The 23,290-nt window shown below is 38.9% G+C and overlaps 1 protein-coding gene across 1 annotated transcript in view; it reads right to left on the bottom strand.

Moving 5' to 3' along the window:
• Positions 1-15,499: 15,499 nt before the first annotated feature.
• The window catches only part of LOC124139624 (glycine receptor subunit alpha-2-like), a 42,818-nt gene continuing 35,027 nt past the window's right edge, over positions 15,500-23,290 (bottom strand). The window contains exons 6-8 of the mRNA XM_048388112.1: positions 22,700-22,837; positions 20,049-20,419; positions 15,500-18,837 (exon numbers count right to left, since the gene is read on the bottom strand). Coding sequence (XP_048244069.1) covers positions 18,613-18,837; positions 20,049-20,419; positions 22,700-22,837 — 734 coding nt within the window. The 3' untranslated portion in view covers positions 15,500-18,612. The remainder of the gene's footprint in view (positions 18,838-20,048; positions 20,420-22,699; positions 22,838-23,290) is intronic.

Genomic DNA, 23,290 nt, shown 5'->3' with positions numbered 1-23,290 from the left:
ATTTCTATCAAGATTATGTGTTGAGCAAGCTAGGAATTCCTAAAGTATTGACAAAGAAGTTTCTGTGGTAATGAAATATTGAACAAGTACTTGATACTTCGGTACAAACTTTCAGATCGATGCTGGCGTTGGATTCTATATACATGATCCTCGTTTGTCTGGGTCGTGGTATTCTTGAACGAACAAATTGCATTCTCTGCACAGAACCAGCCCTAAAGGTCCCCACTTCATCAACTCCTTAACATGACATCCAGGGCCACAGAACTCGGGACGTTGTTTGTTAGAAATGTTTCAATACTCAACTTCCAGAACATAAGCATTGTTTCATGCTGTTGTATCGCAAGTTTAGACTGTGATGAGAGGTGTTTTTAATATGCTTTATTGGATGATTTGGGGGGAGTGCAAAGATGTAAGACTTTTTGTTTTTTGTTGCAAAAAGATAAAATATTTCGATACATCAGGCACTTGTCTTTTTTGCCACAGGTTTAATCTCACTGAGCTGTGAGACAATCTAAGGTTCAAAGAGTTAGAGGCTTGTCAGGCAATCTGCTTTCATGCGGATCACAGGAATGTGTATTTTATCGTGAATGTAAAGTTCTTAAATAAAACTTGGCATCAATAGTTCTTGTCAGGTCATATTAAGTGAAGCACCACTTCCTTTTATATCAGATAGAGTTAAAATCAAAGCCTTGAGCAGATCTTAACATTTATCTTGATCAGAAAAGTTCGGATGGAACAAATTCGGTTACAAAGAAAAGTTGAGTGTGACGAAAATGTTATTTCTTAGTCTCTAAATTATTGTGTAGATCAAGGTGCACTCAGTATTGCAAAGTATTGTCACTTCCTTTGAATGTCATCATCGGAGACAAGATGTTTACAACGTATGTATATCGACTCTCTTTGCTTTGCCGGGCGGTCGGGTAGCCTAGTGGTTAAAGCGTTCGCTCGTCACGCCGAAGACCCGGGTTCGATTCCCGACATGGGTACAATGTGTGAAGCCTATTTCTGGTGTCCCTCGCCGTGATATTGCTGGAATATTGCTAAAAGCGGCGTAAAACCATACTCACTCACTCTTTGCTTTGCCTGCAACAAATAAATTACATTTACATAAAATAATCTCGAAGGACATTTAAGTTTTTGCAATTCACTCAACAAATTTGGCATACAACTCTCAACGCTCGCATACTTCCATGTGACGCCGAGGAGAATGTCAGAAATACACATCACTATCGATAATTGGACATTCCTAAAAATATATGTTGTCTGCAAGTCTGCAAAGAAAAAACTGCATTACCTCACAAGACCTTGTCTGGTCAAGACTCGATAATTTACAGACCACAGTCATATGGATGAAATATTGCCGCGTGTAGCGAAAAACACCAAACAAACAAATCACAAATGAATGCATTGTGTTTCTTCTCCGACTTTTCCAACTTGTTTTATCACTTAGTGCAAGAAACAAACAACCAAACAAATCACCACATTCTGTCTGTTCACCGGTTTTTCCAACTTGTTTTATCACTTAATACAAAACGTGTGTGGTTGAGAAACGTTTATGTTTCATGAATACTTCGTTAAAATAATGTGTGAAAGATGTGTGTCCATATGGAGAGTTTGTACTGAGGAACTGTCAGAAAATAAGATTTTCTGATCTAAGTAATATTTTTCTTTTGGGTTATATAGGAGGAGTTGTTCTGAGAGATAGGATGGTGGCATCTCATTCTGACATATGCCAGACTGAGAACTTCTTTTCAGGAAAGTAATTCTTACTTAAACTGACCAGTGCAAAGATTTCAGGATTGGTATTATGTGTGACAAACATTGGCGTCCTGGTCATGTGGGCAGCAGTGTTCTATATTTTCTCGAGTTTAGCAAGTGAAACTTTCTTAAGAAAGTCTAATCTTGATAACACAAGCGTCAAGTGTCTGTGCATTGTCTCTGATGATTAGATGACGATGATAATAGCAACCTTTACAAAGTTTGCCTCATTGAGGTTCAACAATAATTCCAAGGTTCTTCTCTTGGCCAGAGACGCCAATGGCTGAGTTTCCTATCATGACAGAGTATTCCTGCAGATAATTTAATCGATGCTTTGTTCGTACTAACATGGGCTCCGCCTTTTCGTCCTTTAACTTCAGCGTTTTCGCTTACATCCTTGCTTTGACCCTTGCTGAACATTCTGCTGTTGTCACAAGGCTTGAAACGGTTGATAAGTTGAGTGTCAACTGATGGTTAATTTGATCCTCCTTTGTGGGTTTTCCTGGGCTAGATGTATACACGACAAATAAGACTGGTCCGAGAACTGACCCTTGGGGAACAGTGAATGTTTAATTTTTTTCTCGACCAATAACAACTGTCATTTCTCAAAATAAGACTTACTAAGTGTATCTTTATCTCCCAATCCCAAATTTTATAATATGTGCCATTCCGCTAACTGAAATTATTACTATTTTAATTGACTATTCAGCGTTATCAATATGTATCACAACAGCTTCGATTCAATTATTTTTCACCTATTTTTCCCAGGCGAGTTCAGTTGTCAAGGAAGCATGTGACGTCATCCCATTCCAGCCTGACGTCACATCTGTGAGAGTTCACGTAGAGGAAGTGCTTCAAATACTGAAACTGAGACTGAAAACGTTTGTATTTTACAGTGCGTTCAGGCAGATATTATTAATCTCCTAATTATGCATCTATTTTCACATTACTACAAAGCAATGTGCATCTTCCATGCTATTACACTCTCCACAAGCCTGTAAGAAAAGAGGAATGACTTCAACTTTCCAATAGTCAACTTTCCCTTCATCTCGAGCAATATTCCAACAGCTCCAGCCCTAGGTGTTTACATTTCACAACTTTGAAGATACAATCGAGCATGTTCTTTCTACCAAGATTTCAAAGGACGTCATGCGAATCCTGCTCAGAAGTTGTTTGATCAAGGTTGCAACGTTCAAGATCTCAGTAAAGCTTTCAAAACGTTTCATGGTTAACATGTGGAAGACATGTCCAAATTTGACGCATCAGTGACAAACATGATGTCCGATGCAATTCCCTATTTTGACTAGTACCACGTGTTCCCGTGTATTTTCAGGTGCATTATTGGCTTGCCTTTTCATGCGTTTGTGACAGTGCCACCGATGGGGCAGAATACGGTCATCTTTTCGCGAACACCTGGTATCATTATATTACTGTTCTATAGTGATTCTGAAACACATTCTCATGATATAGTCTGAATCGTACAGTCGACACGGGTTTTGTCGCTTTATTTATAAAAGCATGCTCCAGCTAGCAACTCCTGAAATAAATTCCGATTAAATTCTATGTAAGATAGCAATGATGATACATGTGCCTATGTAATATGATCTAGTTACTCTTAGTAACCACCTACATAATTCTAGTTATACGGTTTCAGATGATGATGAATAAAAATGGACGCAGTAGGGTCCCAATAAAAGAACCTACTTCGCCGGTTTTTAATTAACGAGATTCTGCTATATTTTCACTTCCATTTGGGAACTGTTTTCAATAGGTTTGTATGACATTCTCAAAAAATCAATATTCAACGAATCGGAATCTCAGTTAATACGCGACGCGTACATGTGTCTCAGTTAATACTTGACGCGTACGTGTGTCCCAGTTTATACGTGACGCGTACATGTGTCTCAGTTTATACGTGACGCGTACATGTGTCTCAGTTTATACGTGACGCTTACGTGTGTCTCAGTTAATACGTGACGCGTACATGTGTCTCAGTTAATACGTGACGCGTACGTGTGTCTCAGTTTATACGTGACGCGTATATGTGTCTCAGTTTATACGTGACGCGTACATGTGTCTCAGTTTATACGTGACGCTTACGTGTGTTGTCAGTTCAAAACCACACACACGTTTGTCAATAGCATTTTATTACAGCCAGAATTTGCTACAGGCTTACAGGAGAACACGAATGAAACGCGTTTCAAATACAATACCAGATATTTGTGATATGTCCCTCGTAAAAAAAAGAAAATATTTTATGGTGAACACAGTGATTGAATGTTACATAATGCCGCTGTCAGCAATATTACAATAGCAGCATCCTCTAAATAATCAGGTCAGAACCAGGGCCCCGTTCCACCAAGCGATCTTACCGGTAAGGTGATCGTAAGTCACATACTTGAACAGAGGCTTACGGTAATCGTAGTGCATAGATCGTTTTGTGGAACGGAGCACAGGTCTGAACAGGCCTCAAACAGGCAAAGCAGTGACCGAGCAATGATCCATGCCATCGGGCCACGCCATATCACGCAAGTCACAGACCCTGATCACCCGATCCAATTTAGTAGACTTTTAAGACAGGCATATGTTAATGGATACACATTCTGTCCTAGAACCTTCACTGTTTGGCAATGATTAGAAACTTGCAGTGATCAACACAGTGAAGACATTGAATATAATGAAAATACTGCCTCTTTGACTTCATTCGACAAACAATACCAATACTTTCATCATCCAATGTTTAGAAACATTTTGATAGATCCGCATTAGCGTACGTGTAGATACGAAAATGGCGCAAAGAATTATCCCTCATTTTCGTTTTCTTTGCTTCCATTTATGTCTTCAAAACAAACCCCAAACGAAGTACTCAGAACTGGACGTGGTTGTGCAGACCGAAAAGAAAGCAACAGCTGCGCTTTTTGTCCGAGTATAAGGATATGAGCTTGCTAAGTCTGGAAGCATAGCTGATGTGCATATATTGCACATACATGTAATTAAGATCGCTTGATCAAAGCATTTAAATTATATATCTATTGAGTCGTCTTGCTTGCTAAAGGTATAACTCCACAAACAAGAAGTTTTATTGGAGACATCAATCATTGAAGGACGTCATGGGCCGAGATCCAAGTAACTTTATGCTATGCCCCATGGTTTGTTTGGCGTCAATCGTCGGCGGTGTTGTAGGCTCTGAGATCTTCTGAAGGAGTGATTCTGGTAAAAGGCCAAACACGTTCTCACCAGTAATGCCGCCTGAAATGTTTTATTTGGGGGACATTTTCTTTACCTGAAACCTTGTTTGTGATTACGACTACAGTTGTTGGATTTGTGTTTGTTGTTCAGCGCCACACAGAAATATATAAAACTTAGAAATGTCTGCCTGTATACAATGAATATATACAAACCAGTGAGCGATGCTATGAGCAATGTCCCGCACAGTCGGGTTCGGTGAAACCCGATTCAATTAGTTGCCATTCAGGACAAGAATAGATTGCCTGGAACCAATTCTATCCCCGAATATTTACGGGACTATAGAATTGGATGAGTTTTTCATTTCTTAATTGATGCGGAAAGCTAAAGTATATTCCGTCTGTGCCAAAAATCAAAATATGTTCTAATTTCTAATGACCACTACGAAAGCTACGTGTACTTGTCTGGGCAGTTGCAGCCTCCGTTAAATGTTGCTCAGATCAAAGTACGTTTATGACTTTTACGAATCAATATCTAAGGGTTTTATTGTCTGCATGGCTATTAGAACATCTTAATTGTTTATCGCTTGATTTCTAATTGTTTATAACTTTTTACTATGAACATAAGCTAAGAGGTTCAAACTTGGCCAATAAAGTTTTAATATCATGTGTTCCGAATGTCGTTTTAGTCTTCATCCAAATAATTGCATATACATTCAATAATATTTAGCAGCCAATGTTTAACTGCATGATTAGACTTCAAACGAGGTGAACAGGTAAGATATATCACATTGTATGCCCAAGGTTAACTCAGTATAAATGGGGACCTTTTTCAATTAGCTTTTTAGAACACACATGATGTGACGCTGTCTTGTAAGTAGGTCCTCTCCCATGACGAATTTAATATAAGATCAAAGACAAATACCACCAACGTTCCAATTTTCCGAAAGCAAATAAACTTTACCTACGGAGATGAATAAATTTACAAGAGACCCCCTCCGTGGTCTAGTGGTAGAGCGTCCACCCGGAGAGCGGAAGGTCCGGGGTTCGATCCCCGGCCGCGTCAAATGACGTTAAAAGATTGTACTTGTTGTTACCCTGTCTGGCACTGGGCATTAAGGGGCTAAAACAAGGACTGGTCGGCTCGGAGTCAGTATACTGTGTCTGAGTGGGGTATTCATGTTAAACTGCGGCATGGTATCTCAGTGGGCTACCACTATAAATCGGCATCAGTCTGGACTAGTACAAGCAGCCACACACACGTGCATGCACGTCGCTAGATAAGTGCAATAATCTTGGACGCGACGTTAAACCCCATTTCACCTCACATTTACAAGAACTTTATCGGTTCTGATTTGTGAGCATAAGAACATTGTACAGAACCAGTATTGCCATCATGTCTAATACAAAGTAGAAAATTCATTTATGGACAACATCTTATTTTACTGCAGTAACGACGTTTCGTTACAGATCCTTGTACCGTTGTTAAGCATTGGGTCACACATGTCGGAAGACTTGTGGTTTTTTACTGGCCCAGACCCTTAAATATCCCATGATTTTTTAAATTGCAAATACAAAGAAAATATACTATTTCAGATGTTCGAAAACCCATTCCACAATACTATCTGAACAGTGTGTCTAAATTTATTGTTTATGAATTTCGCTTTGATGTTTTTGTCGTCAAGTGTATATGAATACATGTATACACAACCCCTTAACTACGGTATACGGATCTATACCGAAACGTCGCTATAGCAAAGAAGTTTGTTATCCATGAATCCTTTTGTCTACTTTGTCATCCGCCAATTTCAAAGAAATGCCTATCAAACAAGGGTTTATAAACACATGTACACGTGCTGTCGTCATACATGGAAGCTCCAACGAAGCATATTGTACGAGAGCTTCATAAAGTATACTTTTTGCAACTTTGATTATGCTCATACTCTGAATGAGAGAACGTAATGTGTCGACATAGTCCCTTTTGCTTTGTTCATTAACTCTTCCTTTAAAGGGGAAGTGTACACGCAAAAATCACTTTCTTTCTTTTTCTAAACAAAACGCAATTTTAGAATGAATTAGTATCTGTGTTTGAAAATATACACTAATTTTTTTTCACAGTGAAAGTAGGAAGCTCACAATAGTGTTAAAATGATATGCCGTTATGAGGCCTTCGTTTTACGAGCGAAACAGGCCTGAGTTATCCCCCTTAGATTATGACGTAATTGGTGCCAATTCAACTGGGTCCCTGTCTATTCTCAACGCAAAAGATATCAAGGACCAGTTTGCGGTAAAACAACATGGTCTACGACACACTCCGGCGCAGTAGTGACTCAGCATAACACAATTCTGGCTGGCATCTGAGATGCTAGAATCACAAAACTGTACCTACACCACGTGAAGCGGCTCTAACAAAGCATGATGACGTCATAATGTTTATCAATTGGCACCAATGACGTCATATTGCAAGGGGCATAAGCCATGGTGTTTTTGTTATGGAAATAGAACACTTGGTAAATGTGAAAAATATAAATCGTTTTAATGCAAAAAATATGTTAATTAAATATGATGTTTTTATATTTTTGTCTATGACACTTCTATGTTAACACTTTTAATGTGGAAAAAGTACAAGAAAAATTGGTTCATTTCCGTGTGAACTTGCCCTTTAACTGTCTTAGCGAAAGGGTAAATTCTAAACTCTCGAGTTCAACAAGGAGTACATCCGTGTATCAGGGAACAGTTCATGGAAGCATCACTTCACACCAGGGGCCTGGATAAGTCTCGAGGTACTTGCAGCCTGAGCAGAGCTGTTGAATAAAGTGTATTGGTTGGAGTATAAATGCGCTACACGTGACCCAAATGACGAACGCCCATTGGGTGAGAGTCTTCATCTCTGAAACCCGGTGTGCGACAATATCGACACTTTCCAGCGCTGTAGGGGAAGGTCCTGTGTGATTCAATTTATAGGAACCACTCATCATTCCTATCGACTGTGGCTTCAAAGTCTGTTTTTTGGAAGAAATTCTTTGCCAAACTGTAATTGAGAACGGAACACAATCTCAACGCCGGATTTAGATTTTGTTTTCAGTGTCAATGTCAATGTCAATTGAGCCAAAGGATTGAAGTTATTGTTCTAGACGAATGTTCTAACAATATAGTCCGAACAACGTCTCTACATAAAAACCTTTGACATAATCATGAGAAATCAGCCCATTATGCGATTCCGACTATGTCATGAGGATGTGAATCACTATCAAATAGCGATGATACCTGGTTTTCGAGAAAAAGGTAAGCGTATCCTGCCTCCGACCGGTGGCACCCGTCACAAACACATGCAACGGCAAGTCAAGTGCTCACATGAACAAGCAAGGTAGCATTAAGGTACGAGTCAAAATAGAGAATTTGGTAACTGGTACGTCAAAGTTGGAAATGTCCCAAGCTCATATAGTGCCAAAATAATAGTAAAACTTTACTAAGGCCTTGCCTGGAGCTGCCGAAATAAAATGAAAGTGGACTATTGAAAAATTGAGGTTATCCCTCATATGTCTTGCGGATATTTCTTTGTCAATATTAAACTGTGTGTGCATATCCAAACATGAAACAGATGAGGCGGCTTCACTGGTCTCCTGTATTTCTTTTTCAGTATGGATTAGGCAATCAGTGGATTGGCTATGTGAACAAATTGAACGATGTCAGATCATCGAAGAACCTAAAAAATATGTATTTTGATTTTGCCCATCCGAACAAACATTCCTATTTGTATGCATAAAAAACAGATCAGGAAATAGGGGAATACGATTGGGGGGCCATTTTGATGTCTACTTTTTGCCTAAATGTCATATTCCCATATTTAACATTAACGTGAGCTACGAGGAAGTCCAGCATTTCACATATTCTGACTCCTTTTTCACATGTAAAGACGTAGAATTATTCATATTTCATCAAACTTGTAACACAAAACGACTTCTATGTTAGGTTTGGCAAGTTAAATATTTCGATAACTACACTGAGCGAACATGTAAATATAATTTTAAAAATCTTAAACAAAATTAACTTGCAAAAACAACTGATAAATTCGGAGAGAGAGTACTCCAAAGAGGCTCTTCTTTGTGACCACATCCTAATATCAGCTATAAACAGCTTTTATATCTGCTACCAAGAGAGTCGTTGTGTTACCATCTTTAGCAAAATGAATATTCAAAACCTTCAAATGTTGCATTTTGGCAATACATTTACATCTCCCGAAACCCATGACAAGTTTTCTTTAAGCTTTAAATCCTGCACTACAATTCAAAACTGACGTTCCCTATATCATGGCCAGCTGATCTCGTTATTCTGTTCGCGACTTTTAAGTATGACGTACGTCATTGCTTCTCCTTGTCTTGATAATGATCCAACTTTGACAAAGGAATATTAAAAAGGAGTACGGGTTCCTAGTTGCTGTCACAATCGATCGTTGGTTTGTTAGTGAAAAACGCTGTTTACACATACGCCTACGTCAGTTATGAGTTATAGTAACATTAATCAAAAATCGATAAACCAATCCGACAGACTGGGTATCACAATCCAAAAGAAAAGGAAATAATTCCTTCTTTAAAACTAAACTGATGGGCAAAAAAAGCATACACCAATGGCTGATTGTGGCTGAAAATGAAACACAAGACATGGTTATTCGATGGTGTTGTATTTGATACGGGTATCATACATTTAATTGCGTTTTGGACCTTAACGTTGCAGTGGTTAAACGACTGTTTTAACGTTTTGATAACGTTTGTGAGTGAGTGAGTGAGTTGGGTTTAACGCCGCTTTTAACAGTATTCCAGTTATATCGCGGCGTGTCAGCTTAATGTGGGAGGAAAGCCCGAAGTGATGCAGGTCTCAGACGTTTACCACTTCGGTGAAACCCACGAGCACGGGTATGGTGCTGACAAACCTAGAAACATAATCGGGGCGAACCGGGATTCGAACCCACAATCATAGGTTTCTGTCGTGCCCAAGGGACGCAACTCTGCACAGCGAATCGCGGCGCCTTAGACGTTTAATAGTTTGGTCAAATCCAATGTTACAGGCGTATACTTTCTATTGTCCGGCACTTTACATCAATGTGATGACTTCTTGCTGAATATACTATTACCTGATATTTCTAAGAAGATAAGATTGGCGCTTGCCAGTGTGTAGATGTTTCTGTAAACAAAAGCTGTTGCTATGTGACTGTGTAATTTGTAACTCAAGAATTGTATTCATAAGCGGTTTAAAGTGAAAATACGTTCGATTATTTTAAAACATATTGCAACACCCTTGTGTTTTCTCTGTCGTTAGAATCTAAATTAGGAAAAAGTATATATGTAATGGAAGCCACTGTTACTCCTGTTTAGGGTATTTATGAATCGCTATCAAAAAGTGATGATACCAGATGATACCAAAAAGGTGAGCATATACTGTCCCACCGATGGCACCCGTCACAAACACATGCACAGGCAAGTCAATTGTTCAGCTGAAAAAAAACACGGGAACATAGGGTACAAGTAAAAAAGGGAATTGCATCGGACATCATTTTTTGTCATTGATACTGTACAAAAATTGAAAGCTTCTTCTGAGGCCTTGAATGATATAACCTTGATCAAACGCCTTCTAAACAAGAATCCTATGGCGCTTTTTGAAATCTTAGTTGAAGGAGCATGCTCTATTGTACCTCAAATGTTAAACCAAGGGCTGGAGCTGCGGGAAGAAGGCAAGGAACATGGGAATTTTATTATCGCTTTACCAATAATAAACCCTAAAGACCAGATCTCGAATACTAGAGACAACCCAACAAACAGGAAAACAGAGACCACTGACAACATTTCTTGAACGAAAAACATTATTTCTAACATTATATCTATATCCTAGTGTCGAGAATTCAGTTGACATGGATTTTGAAACAACCAGTCGCGCGAAAGTGGCGCAATCACTAAAGGTACCTAATGACCGAGATAGAGGTAGGACAGCTGATCATCTTCTTTATCTAGAATTTAATTGCAATTTTGCACATAGAACGACATTGTTGTACGTGGAACGTGGCTTGCTCTTGAAGGTCGTCGTAGACTTGTTTATTGATCGTCAATTAATGTGTACTCTGGTCTGTGGTTCCATAAGTACTTCAATAACAGGGAGTGTCTGGTCCCTGCAGTTTTTTATATCTTACAACTCAACGAGATGATTATAGCGGTGTTCAGTGTTCAAATTAAGCTCTCCAAAATATATTTTATGCTTAACATTTGTGGTAGAATTTTCGCTCCGGCTTAAGCTGTTCTCAACTTGGCAATTGCTCTCAAGGTCAATGTGTTGGAAGTACATATTCTACCTTTCATAATTCAGTATTTTTGTTGTCTATATGTGACTTCCTGTAAAATGGATTTATCAGTAGTCGTACAATATTCATGTTGACTTCAGCAGATATGATGGATAGAGTATTTGAAAAATTAAAGTACAAGCTTGGTTTTTGATCAGAAATATCTTACAATATATCATTGGATGGACATGAACGAAACTCTCATTACTGCGAGACATTTTCATTTTGATAACTGGAACAAATCGACAAATAACAAAGGAACGCGAAATTGTTGGTGTATGTTTCTCCGTTTACAGATGAGCTACGGAAGTTGAACTTACCTTGACCAAAATTAACAGTACTCAGTTGTCCAGATAGGAGACATACGCTCGTGACACAAATCGTCATGGAATCACTGTTACATGAGTGTTTCTGGGATATACTTTATCTGACATGCCACGACTGAGGGGGAGAGAAACACGCATGGAAGCGGGTGAAATTTGGCCGGCCGTAACCAGGGCGTTTCATGTACCCAAAGCACCATTACGAGACAGTGTGATCGTAACTGTCACCAAGGGACAACACGTGGATTTCCCAGAACCGGTCGAAACCTTCTGACCACCACATTTTTCAAGCCCAGGACACAACATCTTGCTGCAAAGGACCACCACGACAAGATCAACATCATCCGCCATTGTACCCGAGGCAGGTCTTCGAGTCAGGCCCGTCTCATGTTGATGGACCAACATCGCCGTCAGTGGTGTTGTGTACACAGAGTGTGGCCTCACCTGCAATGGAGAAATGTGACGTTCTGACGTGACCTGCAATGGGATGTCCTCAGGTTTGTGGTGAAGCGGTAGCGAACCAAAAGATCTGATTTTAATTAGCTGGATTGACACGATACTGACTGCAGATGACCTTGGCCTTTGTTTTTGGACAAAGTGAAGTGTCAACTCTAGTAGAGTGTGTCATATGTGAAAATTCAGTCGCTTTGACCTATTAAATAAATCCATCATATGTCAGTAGAATTCATTTGCATTTCCTATTTTCGGAGAGTACATCGCGCATCGTTTGGTTGATTAGCCAAGGTTTATTTTACGTGGGCTTCTCTTACCTACACAACGGCAAGTGTTGCACTCATCCTTTCTCAACACATCCTTGGCTTCTCAATGGCGACTGGGCACTGGTGGCCCAGTCGTCTGAGGCGCCGCGATTCGCTGTGCAGAGCTGCGTCCCTTGGGCACTCCAGAAACCTATGGTTGTGGGTGTGAATCCAGGTTCGCCCCGATTATGATTCTAGGTTTGTCAGCACCATACCCGTGCTCATGGGTTTCACCGAAGTGGTAAACGTCTGAGACCTGCATCACTTCGGGCTTTCCTCCCACGACAAGCTGACACACCGCGATATAACTGGAATACTGTTAAAAGCGGCGTTAAACCCAACTCACTCACTCTCAATGGCAGAATTTCCCTATAGAAATCCGTTGGGGTAATCACACAGGGTCCACATAATGGACGTGCCACTATGAACAGTAGAGGTCCTGTGGGTTGGTCGTGAACAAAAACGCAAATGTGGGGAGGGTCAGGAAATTAATGGCATGAAAACATAAACATGAATTTATTAAGTAGCATGATGTGACATATCACTCATGTGATTCTTCTCATAACTGAAGGTGGTCGTGAAAAATGTACATCCTTGGATGCAGTAGCTCTTATATTCAGCTTCATATTTAATATTTAATGTAATGACATTTTTCATGAGACAACCATAAGAGAAATTGATCTTACAAAAAGCAATCCTATACTTTCCATAAGGCTAAGTGAATTCAAAGTCTGTGTAAAGGTCATTGTTATTCTATCCTAGTGTGTGTAACTGTACACATGTGCTGTCTCCAGATTTTTAATCGATCGCAGATTACAGGGAGTTATTAATCATTTATTTAATCTTATTTTCAACCTATGTTTACCATTAATAGTGAACATTTGTCTGTGAATGTAGAAGGAAACTGGTATAGCTCTGTTGGCCATTGGTTGAGGGAATGTAAAGATTTACATAATGCTTTAACGTATTGTTTGGTTTTGTCGCTCATGATAATTCTCTAATAAAATATGCACGCTTTTCCGAATCACGTCATGTCGCTTCTTAACCTGCGTATTATTTTACTGTCACTTTTATTTTCTAAGTTCCTTCAATGGTTCCTTTTCCTGTCGTGTCGCTGTTCTTATACTCTTGTCATTGCTTTTCGTATGTTCTCGCTTCCGTAAAAAAAAAAACTCTTGCCATGCCATGTCATAATTATTATCGTTTTACACTTCAATGTTATGTTATTCAATCAATTCATAAGCTTGTTTTACCATGTCATGGCGTTATTTGTTTTTTTCCTTGTCTCATCTATCATTTCTCTGTTTCTTCTCTTGTCGGGGCGGTCGGGTAGCCTAGTGGTTATATAATTAAAGCGTTCGCTCGTCACACCGAAGACCCGGGTTCGATTCCCGACATGGGTACAATGTGTGAAGCCCATTTCTGGTGTCCTCCGCCGTGATATTGGTGGAATATTGCTAAAAGCGGCGTAAAACCATACTCACTCATTCTCTCTTCTCTTGTCACGTGCCTTATGTCACGTGCGTTATTTTCCTGTTCCTTCATTTTCTCAATGTCACGTTTTCGTCAGTACATAACATTAGTTACAGCCATAATAACAGAACCTCTCCTTTACGTAGAGGGGAATGTCCGAGTAACTCTCCATTCCTTAAAAATAATGGAGCAGAGGCCCATTATTTTTAAGGAATGGAGAGTTACAAGGCTATTCCCCTACTTAAAACTCATCCCTACTTTTACACTTTGACAAAATATTCTGTAGGTGAAAATATTTGAAAAATTCAAATGCTGCTTCAAGATAATGTACAGTTGACAAGCAACTCTCCATTCCTGAAAAATAATGGAGCGTTCAAACAATAGAATGACGTCACAGATGTGTTTTAATAGAACAGAAGACACGCAATAGTTCGACAGTATTTATTTGGAAACATATTTGAATTCTCTTGGAGACATATGTATACAAGTAAATACTTCATTGAAAAATATAGACATTCTCTTACCATATCTGTCAGTGCGTTTAAAGGGGTTTGTAGAATTATCTGTAACGTCAAGCGGTCTTCAGGATGAGCCAACTCAACTTCGCAATGCCATTTGTCAGAACGAGGATATATTATATCAAGGTATAATGGATACATATGATGAATAAATAAATGCGACAAAAAACATTTCCATATTCCTAAGAGATCTCTACAAAAAGCAAAGTCAGACTATTTCATTCGAAATTGAGAAGTAAACGGTTATCCTAATTTAAAAAGAGGCATTTTCTCATAGGGCTAAAATTGGCATTGATTAAAATGTCAAAGTCATAAATAGTATATTTTTTTGCATGTATATCACGTGTAAAATGTTACAACCTTGAAGCTATATTCTACACTTACGAATTGATCCTTACACACGGGGGACCTCCTCCGTGGTCTAGTGGTTAAGCGTCTGCCCGAAGAGCGAGGTTCGATCCCCGGCCGCGTCAGACCGAAAGACGTTAAAATATGGTACTTGTTGTTACCCTACCTTGCGCTCGGCATTAAGGTGCTAAGACAAAGACTGGTCGGCTCAGAGTCTGTATACTGTGTCTGAGTTAGGTATTTATGTTAAACTGCGGCATGGTGTCTCAGTGGGATAGCACTATGGAATAATAAAAATGCCAACATTATTGTGAACATGAATTATACATGACACTCTTTTTATAGATAATAACTTCATGTATTGTTTGTAACGACGTTTCAGAATTACTTCTTGCCCATTCATCAGGTGACTACTGAAATATAATAAATATTGTCAATGCTAGAGAATAACCAAACCAGATTTTCTGCCGAAACAGATTTCTCCTTGCGTAAAGGGCAAAATAGCTGTGGTAATTATATAAATGGAGCACTAAAAATCAGTCATGAGACCAGGTGTTCGCGAAAACACATGTCACATAAAAAACGTATCATGTATTCATGTTCTTCCAACTTCTAACAGCCCATTAAAGACTGTATTACGTAGAGGGGAATGTCCGAGTAACTCTCCATTCCTTAAATATAATGGAGCAGAGGCCTCGCAGGGGCCGAGGCCCATTATTTTTAAGGAATGGAGAGTTACGAGGATATTCCCCTACTTAAAACTCATCCCTACTTTTACACTTTGACAAAATATTCTGTAGTTGAAAATATTTGAAAAATTCAAATGCTGCTACAAGATAATGTACAGTTGACAAGCAACTCTCCATTCCTGAAAAATAATGGAGCGTTCAAACAATAGAATGACGTCACAGATGTGTTTTAAGAAAACGTTATGACCGTTAGGCTCGTATTGTCCTTTGTCACAAACTCCATTCATACCTGTCTGACTGTTTGATGAACTAGGAGTAATTAATGGTTGTATCGCTTATTTCTCTCTTTATATTCATCGGCATTAACTGTATTCAGGTTTCCATCCTATGCACAATACGAAAAAGCCTTTGATTTCAATTTACCGTTTAATCCTTATAATCAAAGCAAAACTTAGACATTACAGTGTTTCAATTAATTATATATTTAAAAGGATTTAGTTTCACTGAAGCTTACAAGAACGATGGCCAATCGATTTGTTCCTCGGAAGTAGGAAATCTAAAACCATTAATTTCAACTTTCATCTCATACTCAGCCCTCTCAATACAAAGTGCCTTCATGTGTATTCATATATATATTATCTTTTCATTTGTTTTACAGGCAAGGATTTAAAAGGAAAAGAGTTAATTGAATATTCTCTGGAACGGATCAAAAGATATCAAACGACTTGTCTGTACTTTGTGCCTGTTTGATTTTTCAGACGCATGTCATTGTGATTTAATCAACAGAAAAGAAGAGCCACAAACATTGTGCAGAGAATTAGTAATTGGACACCACAATAGCCGCTAGCAGTGTCCCCTTCATTTGAATATTCTGCTCATACTTAAATCACAAAATGAATATAAGAACTATTATATAAGTTCGACAAAGCTATGAATATGTTTACAGATACAAAAACAATACTGATGATAATGTTTGATCTACTTTTCAACAGATAATCGCTACCTGCTTGATTTAAAGCATTATTCCTAAAGTATGTTTCAGCATTTGAAAATATTCACAGCTGGCTCAAATGAGTTGTAAATGGCTTCAAGGAATGGTGAACCATACCAATACCACCTATTTTCACAATTATAATTCGAGTTGGACTCTTCGAATCATGAAACTTCATTCATTATTTAGACTTCTTCTTAAGTATACATCAGGAAAAGGTTAGTGGCCCTATTATATATTTCAAAATAGCACTATGAGCATTGTGTTTTATAACCGTATCCTGTATTATAATTCAGACGAAATTCTAAGTTGTATTACAAATTGACATATTTATTATGACATCTTCACTATCACAGTTTCTGTTCTGGAGAAACGTATCTGCTTTTGTACCTGATACATGTCCAGGATTGTTTAATTAAACATGGACGGAATATTCCTTTTCCCAAATTACCCCACGCACTGAACATATCTGGTGTTATACTGATCGATGTGTTTCCGGAGAGTGTTACAAATATAAATGCAGATAATTAGGACATTAAAGCAAACAAGAAAGCATCCAAAACAAAGAATACATGTTGGGAAGGGTCTTCTCCTCATCGATGTGTTTGACTTGCTTTCAGGACAGTGTAACAATTCAAATATAAATTGGACAAGCAAACAAACAAATAGGAAACAAATTTCAACTTCAAAAGCAAAGAATATATATTGGGTAGGGTATTCTTCTCCGGATCGAGGTGTTTGGCTTGCTTTCATTAATGTATAACAATTCAAATATAAATGCAAACACTTAGGACAAGCAAACAGGAAACGATTTCCAAAGTCCAGTGCAAAGAATACAATAAAGAGTGCAGCAGCACATAAGATACGGTAATTCTGCAATATGGTGGTATTTGTAAACAATTCATAAAGAGGAGATACACTTGTTATAACCACCACGACAAACAGTATTTGAGCGCATAAAATTTTGGAATACTGATACTGAGCAAATAGTATAATCTATATTTAAAAATCGATGCAATCTAAGATAATGAAAACAAACACTAAAGTATCAGTTTTTTTCCTAAATTAAACAAGACTACCACTTCTTTTCTGGATCTTTCATCAAAGGCAATTACAAAGGCAAACAAATTAGACTACTGTTCGTGCCGTCACGAATTGTTGAAAGGAGTGAACAATGTAGGCAAATCACTTCCGAGACTTTTTTCCAAGAATTCATTGATCACGACGAGATGCACTGATTAGTATTCATCAACTGCACCTGTCGGTGTCCATCCAGTACAGATCACCATAAACCATTACTCACAGTTCATTAATGTCCTGCGTTTGTGAGTGCTTCTGCAGTCTGCCAGAAGTGACTGTGTAATTTTGCGGGCTTTCGGAATCTTTTAAGTGATCAAAGTTGCTACAAAATTCGAACGATCTACATTCAGTTTCCACTCAAATTTTGTAATTTTATCGAATTATTCTTTGTAGCTTGATATACAAAAAATGTTTCTCCATCTTTGCAATACCAATGTAATTTTCTCATTGTCGTTCTACCAATAAGTAAATAAATGGTTTTAATTATTAAAATACATAATAAACAAATATATATCCTCTGTGTGTGTGATAAATATATAAAGTATCTTTTAAAGTATCTTTTGAAGATATGAATACGTGGCAGTAGAAAAATGATGACAAATAAAACATTCACCATTACACTGAAACAAAGACGTTCGTGAAGATATTGATACATAAGCATACATGATGCATATACTTGAGCAAAAGACGGACAGGTATATACTGTGTAAATGTATGTGATAAATGCACAATGACATTACTTGTGTTTCCATTCACTCTCGACAATGATCAATGGCGCCTTGGATGGCACACAAAACACGTGTGTCGTCATTGTCACAAGAATGAAATCAATCCAATACTCATCCACCGTATCACACAAAACCGTTGAAATAATTAGCTCTCCATCCGGAGACGGGTGGCCACAATGAGCCGTGCCAAAAATGTTTAATCAAAGCTTTAAATGCCGGTTCACACTCATTATGTTTCTTTGTCAGCACTAAACCCGTGCTCATGGTTTTTTTTCAAAGTAGTAAGCATCTTTGACCTGCATCACTTCAGGCTCTCTTCTTTCATGATGTAGCTGAAATTAAGCGGCCTTCAACCCAACTCACACACTCCATCCGGAGAGAGGTAAATGGTGATCCAGTGAAATGAATACCAGCGTCGAATGAAGCTATTGTGTCACGTGGTTAAGTTGTAATATGTCCAGTAAAAGGCGTTGAACAACAAAAACGCCAGAGGAAAGCCATGGCGTGAGATTTTATCAAGCTTTACTCCAAGATCTGTAGTTCCATCAAGTTTTAAGGAGATGACGGATTTTGACCTTGACCTCGATGCAGGGGTACGACCCGTCGTGAACATCTCGTCATTATTAAATGCATTGTTGAACACACCAGACGTGGTACTCTGAAGATAGAAATTCCTTGAGTATACATTTGGTTGTCAATATTTCCTACAGTACATTCTGTGTCAAGATCAGTCCCTATATACATAGGCACGGTTTGCGTGATTATAACGTGGGGTTTGCGTATTAATAATCTTCTTAACCAGGAGTTATTGGATCCAACGTTCACGTACACAGGGAATAATAATTACATGTTGACACATATCTTTTGTTCAATGAGATAATAACAACACTGATTCCAAATCATTAGGCAATCAATGTAGCCGTAGTTTCTGGACATTCTGACCATTAGACGTATTGACAGGTAACTCCTATTATGCTAAAATAATTCTTGTGTTTCCCGTCCGCATCGGTTTCATTGTCAAACCACCTCGACGGGGTTTTTATCGTTTTCTGGAGTTTCACCAAAGACAGGCAACTGCTTTCCGAAAACCGAAAGTACAATCAGCATATGATACACGATGTGCAGGGTGTGAGAAGAGTATAAGGGCTTTGGAGTTTGTCCATTGCAGTTTCGACCTCACTTTTTCTTAGCCTATATATAAATTGTTGAGAAAACGGTACCTTAATACCGGAGAAAACAACGTCATGCAAATGAACTTGTAAGAAGAAGTCGACTTGTGGCGTCATTTTAGACCAAACCAAATACCAGAACATACTATTTTTTTCTGGCCTCAGAACTATATAGAAGAATGTGTTTTGAAACATATAGAAACACGTTGAAGATGCTGTTCGTTGAAGAAGTAGATCGATGCACGTTTTAAGATTTGTGGCATGTTTACTGAAATGTATATATCCTTCAATGTATATTTAGGAATTGCACCAAGTTCAGCGTCAAGTTGTACGCATATACATGTCCAGACGTTGAAATCTTTCCTCACGCTAATTGACACATGTCCATGTGCCTTGATTAAGTACATTTACAAGTGGTCGTTTCATTAAGGTACAAGAAACTGTAGAGTAACTAGTTCGTGAGGTACAATTTGACGTCACATTGACAGTATTTCAGCGACATAGACGAGGTAGATATTACCTTAGATATTAAGTCATTACGTTAATCTCATGGTGAGATGTCTTTCTTGAATTAAAATCTTTTGATCGTCTCTGAAAATTACGATTTTGGCCTTATTAAAAAATATAAATTTCACTTCATGTGTGGCACTGTAGATTGACCTTAGACTTCACGACGTGAATAAATAATAAAAACACATACCCCGTTCTCTTTTGTTGTGTCTTTATGCTTTATGCTCATATTCTGTTTGCGGTGTCTGCGTGCGAGGACAGTAACAACGGCATACTCCATATACGCAGCAAAGACGAAGATAAGGCAAGCGGACATCCACACATCGATGGACTTGACGTATGGAACCCTGGGTAGTTGTGTCATAGCTCCGGAGCTCTGCGTGGTGATGGTCAGCACTGTAAGGAGCCCGACGGAGATGCGGGCAGGGATTGCTTGATGGTCAATCCAGAAAGAGATCCAGGACAGACTGACGATGAGGATGCTGGGAATGTAGGTCTGGGTGAGGTAGAAGCCGATCTGACGTTTCAGAATCAGTTTGGCGTACAGGCAAGGGAATGTACCTGGATAGAAAAATACACACATGTTATCATTTCGGGTTTTGCTTAAATACACGTTTCTCATCAGAAGCTCAAAATGACCGGGACACCTGGCTTTTTTTCTCAGAAGGTAAATCTAACCGACAACAACCATGGATAACAGAAGGAAGGATAACTCTCTTAAAACCAAGACAATCATGGCATTCGTAAAACTAGTAATAAAACCGGATTTATCACGGAACAGGACCTAATATTATTGTTCGCATTGAAAACAATCGGTCGATTGGCATGGTATAAATTGCCCGCAAGTCGATGAGATCGCATTTTGTGATTTAACAAATATCATGGAACTTTTCGGTGTCAGCTTGACAGAGAAATAGACACCTATCATTATTCGTCACGTATAAATAAAACGTCAAAGCCAGATATTATACACAGAAACAGATTCTATTGGAGGTAAAAGGTAATTAGCGCTGGAAATGATATGAATGGAACACTGAAAATCTGTCATGACACCAGCTGTTCGCGATGTGTTTGTTGGTCGTCGTACAGGAGTAGCTGTATCGCATATCAAAGGTATCAGAGTCACGTTAGTATACATGCGGGGGAACTTTACCAGCAAAGTCTGGTGAGATAATGTTCATAGTGATTGCTTCCAAACAGTAAGCGGTTTATGGTCGATGGTGATGAGTAACGTGAGAGAATGCTTTTAAGCGTCACAGTTAACACTATCACTGCGGTTTGTAAATAATCGTTTCTGGCCGAGACACATCAATGATTCATAGCATGAGCAGAGATACATTGGGAGTATATATATATATACATATACACGAAGGTCACGCGATGCCTATGTAGAGCTTAAATAAAAGTGTGTCAGCTTTTTGTGGGAGGAAAAACCGGACTGATGCTGGCCGTAGACGTTTTACACCTTTGGGAAACCCACGAACACGGGTTTTGTGCTAACAAACCAAGACTCGTTATAGGGGCGGATCTATCAACATTGTCACGCATTCAAACATGTATTATAATTTAACTGTGTCATACCCGTTTGTACATCATATCGCTTCATATGATCCCGATAGGGATGAAGCAAGGGAATTGGAAGATGACATTTGTTTATCTTAAGCTCTGGTATGATGCTTACAAGACTGTATGACATGAAGGATGACTTCACTTTCCAATAGTAAGCTTTCCGTTCATATCGAGCAATATTCCAACCGCTCCAGCCTTTGGTGTTAACATTTCACAACTTTGGAGATACAATCGAGCACGCTCTTTCTACAATAATTTCAAAGAGCGTCATACGACTCTTGCTCAGAAGTTGTTTGATGAAGGTTCCAACATTCAAGATCTCAGTAAAGCTTTCAAAAGGTTTTATGGTAGACATGTGGAGGACATTACAAATTTGACGCATCAGTGACAAAAATAATGTCGGATGCTATTCCCGGTTTTGACTTGAACCATTATGTTCCCATTTGTTTTCAGGTGAACAATTGACTTGCCTTTGCATGTGTTTGTGACGAGTGCCACCGTGTGGGTCAGGATACGCTCACCTTTTCGCGAACACCTGGTATCATTACTGTTTGATAGTGATTCATAAACACATGCTCATATAATAGTCGGAATCGTACAATCGACTCTGCTTTATGCAGAGATTTCTATTGGATATGGAAAGGGTTGTTTCACTTTATTTGCAATTGTTTCTAGTAGACATTATATGAACAGCCAGTTGTCCTTTGTAGTGTAATTCTCTCCTTTCCCCACGGTAAATAACCCGAACCTTTCTCGAAGACCTTTATTTTCAACCTCAAATCACCAAGGTATTCCCATGAACCTATGTTAAACCTCTGTAAACCTGCAGAAACCATACGTGCAACGCTTGGGAACCTTCGTAGTCGGAGGTAAAAATTATACCTTTTGAAACGATTTACAAGAAGATACCTTGGTTTGTATAAAGGGATCTAAATATAATTCACAAACGCTTCAAAAAAGGGTACAGTAGTTTTCAAAATATTTAGCAATTTAGTGAATTGTTTTTTACGCCGTGGTGACAATATAGACAGCGGTGGTACATATATGTAACTGAACCTGGACTAGGTTAATTGGGACATGAAAACAGTCAGGCAACCAGCAAGTCTCAGAGCGTGACCTTACGATCCCTTTTTGACTACTTTTATGACAATCATACCAGGTTACTGGAAAGTAATTCTGCCCCGGATGACCACTGCGGTTCCAAATTATTGAAAACTTTTGTAAGCATAGCTGAGCAAGCTCGTTGTAAATAGACAACACTGCGAGAAGTACCTGTGGCGTATGTGGCAGTGCAGTCGTGTGTGGTGACGGAGAGCAGCTCAAAGTCGGGCATGTTGGCGTTGGGGAGAACATTGAGGGACTGGCGTCCCGAGGACCACTGCATCTGTATGTCATCAGTTGTAAATGCATCTGAAAGAAACACGAGTACTTGAAATGAATATACACGAATTGTCACCCAAATTTGCATCCAAAGAGTGAGGTATACCATGGCGTATCAGCTTACATATAATGTCTGAGGAAAGCCCGAAGTGATGCAAGTCTCAGGCGTTTACCACTTTGTTATTTTTATTCATCATCTTTGAGTATGCGTAAGAAAGAGAATTTGTCTGACAAAGTTGGCATTGCACTCCTGACTACGCCATCCATGAACGTATCAGTGAGTGAGTATGGTTTTACGCCGGTTTTAGCAATATTTCAGCTATATCGCGTCGGGGGACACCAGAAATGGGCTTCACAATTTACCCATGTGGGGAATCGAACCTGGGTCTTCGACGTGACGAGCAAACGCGTTAACCACAAGGCTACCTAACCGCCGCTATGCACGTAACAACATATTTAGGTCACTAGATAAGGTATAACTAT

Source organism: Haliotis rufescens, unplaced genomic scaffold (assembly GCF_023055435.1).
Source record: "Haliotis rufescens isolate VD_foot unplaced genomic scaffold, xgHalRufe1.0.p SCAF_7, whole genome shotgun sequence".
Taxonomy (NCBI): domain Eukaryota; kingdom Metazoa; phylum Mollusca; class Gastropoda; order Lepetellida; family Haliotidae; genus Haliotis; species Haliotis rufescens.
The sequence above is the reverse complement of the archived record's forward strand: the minus strand, read 5'-3'. Positions and strand labels throughout refer to the sequence as shown.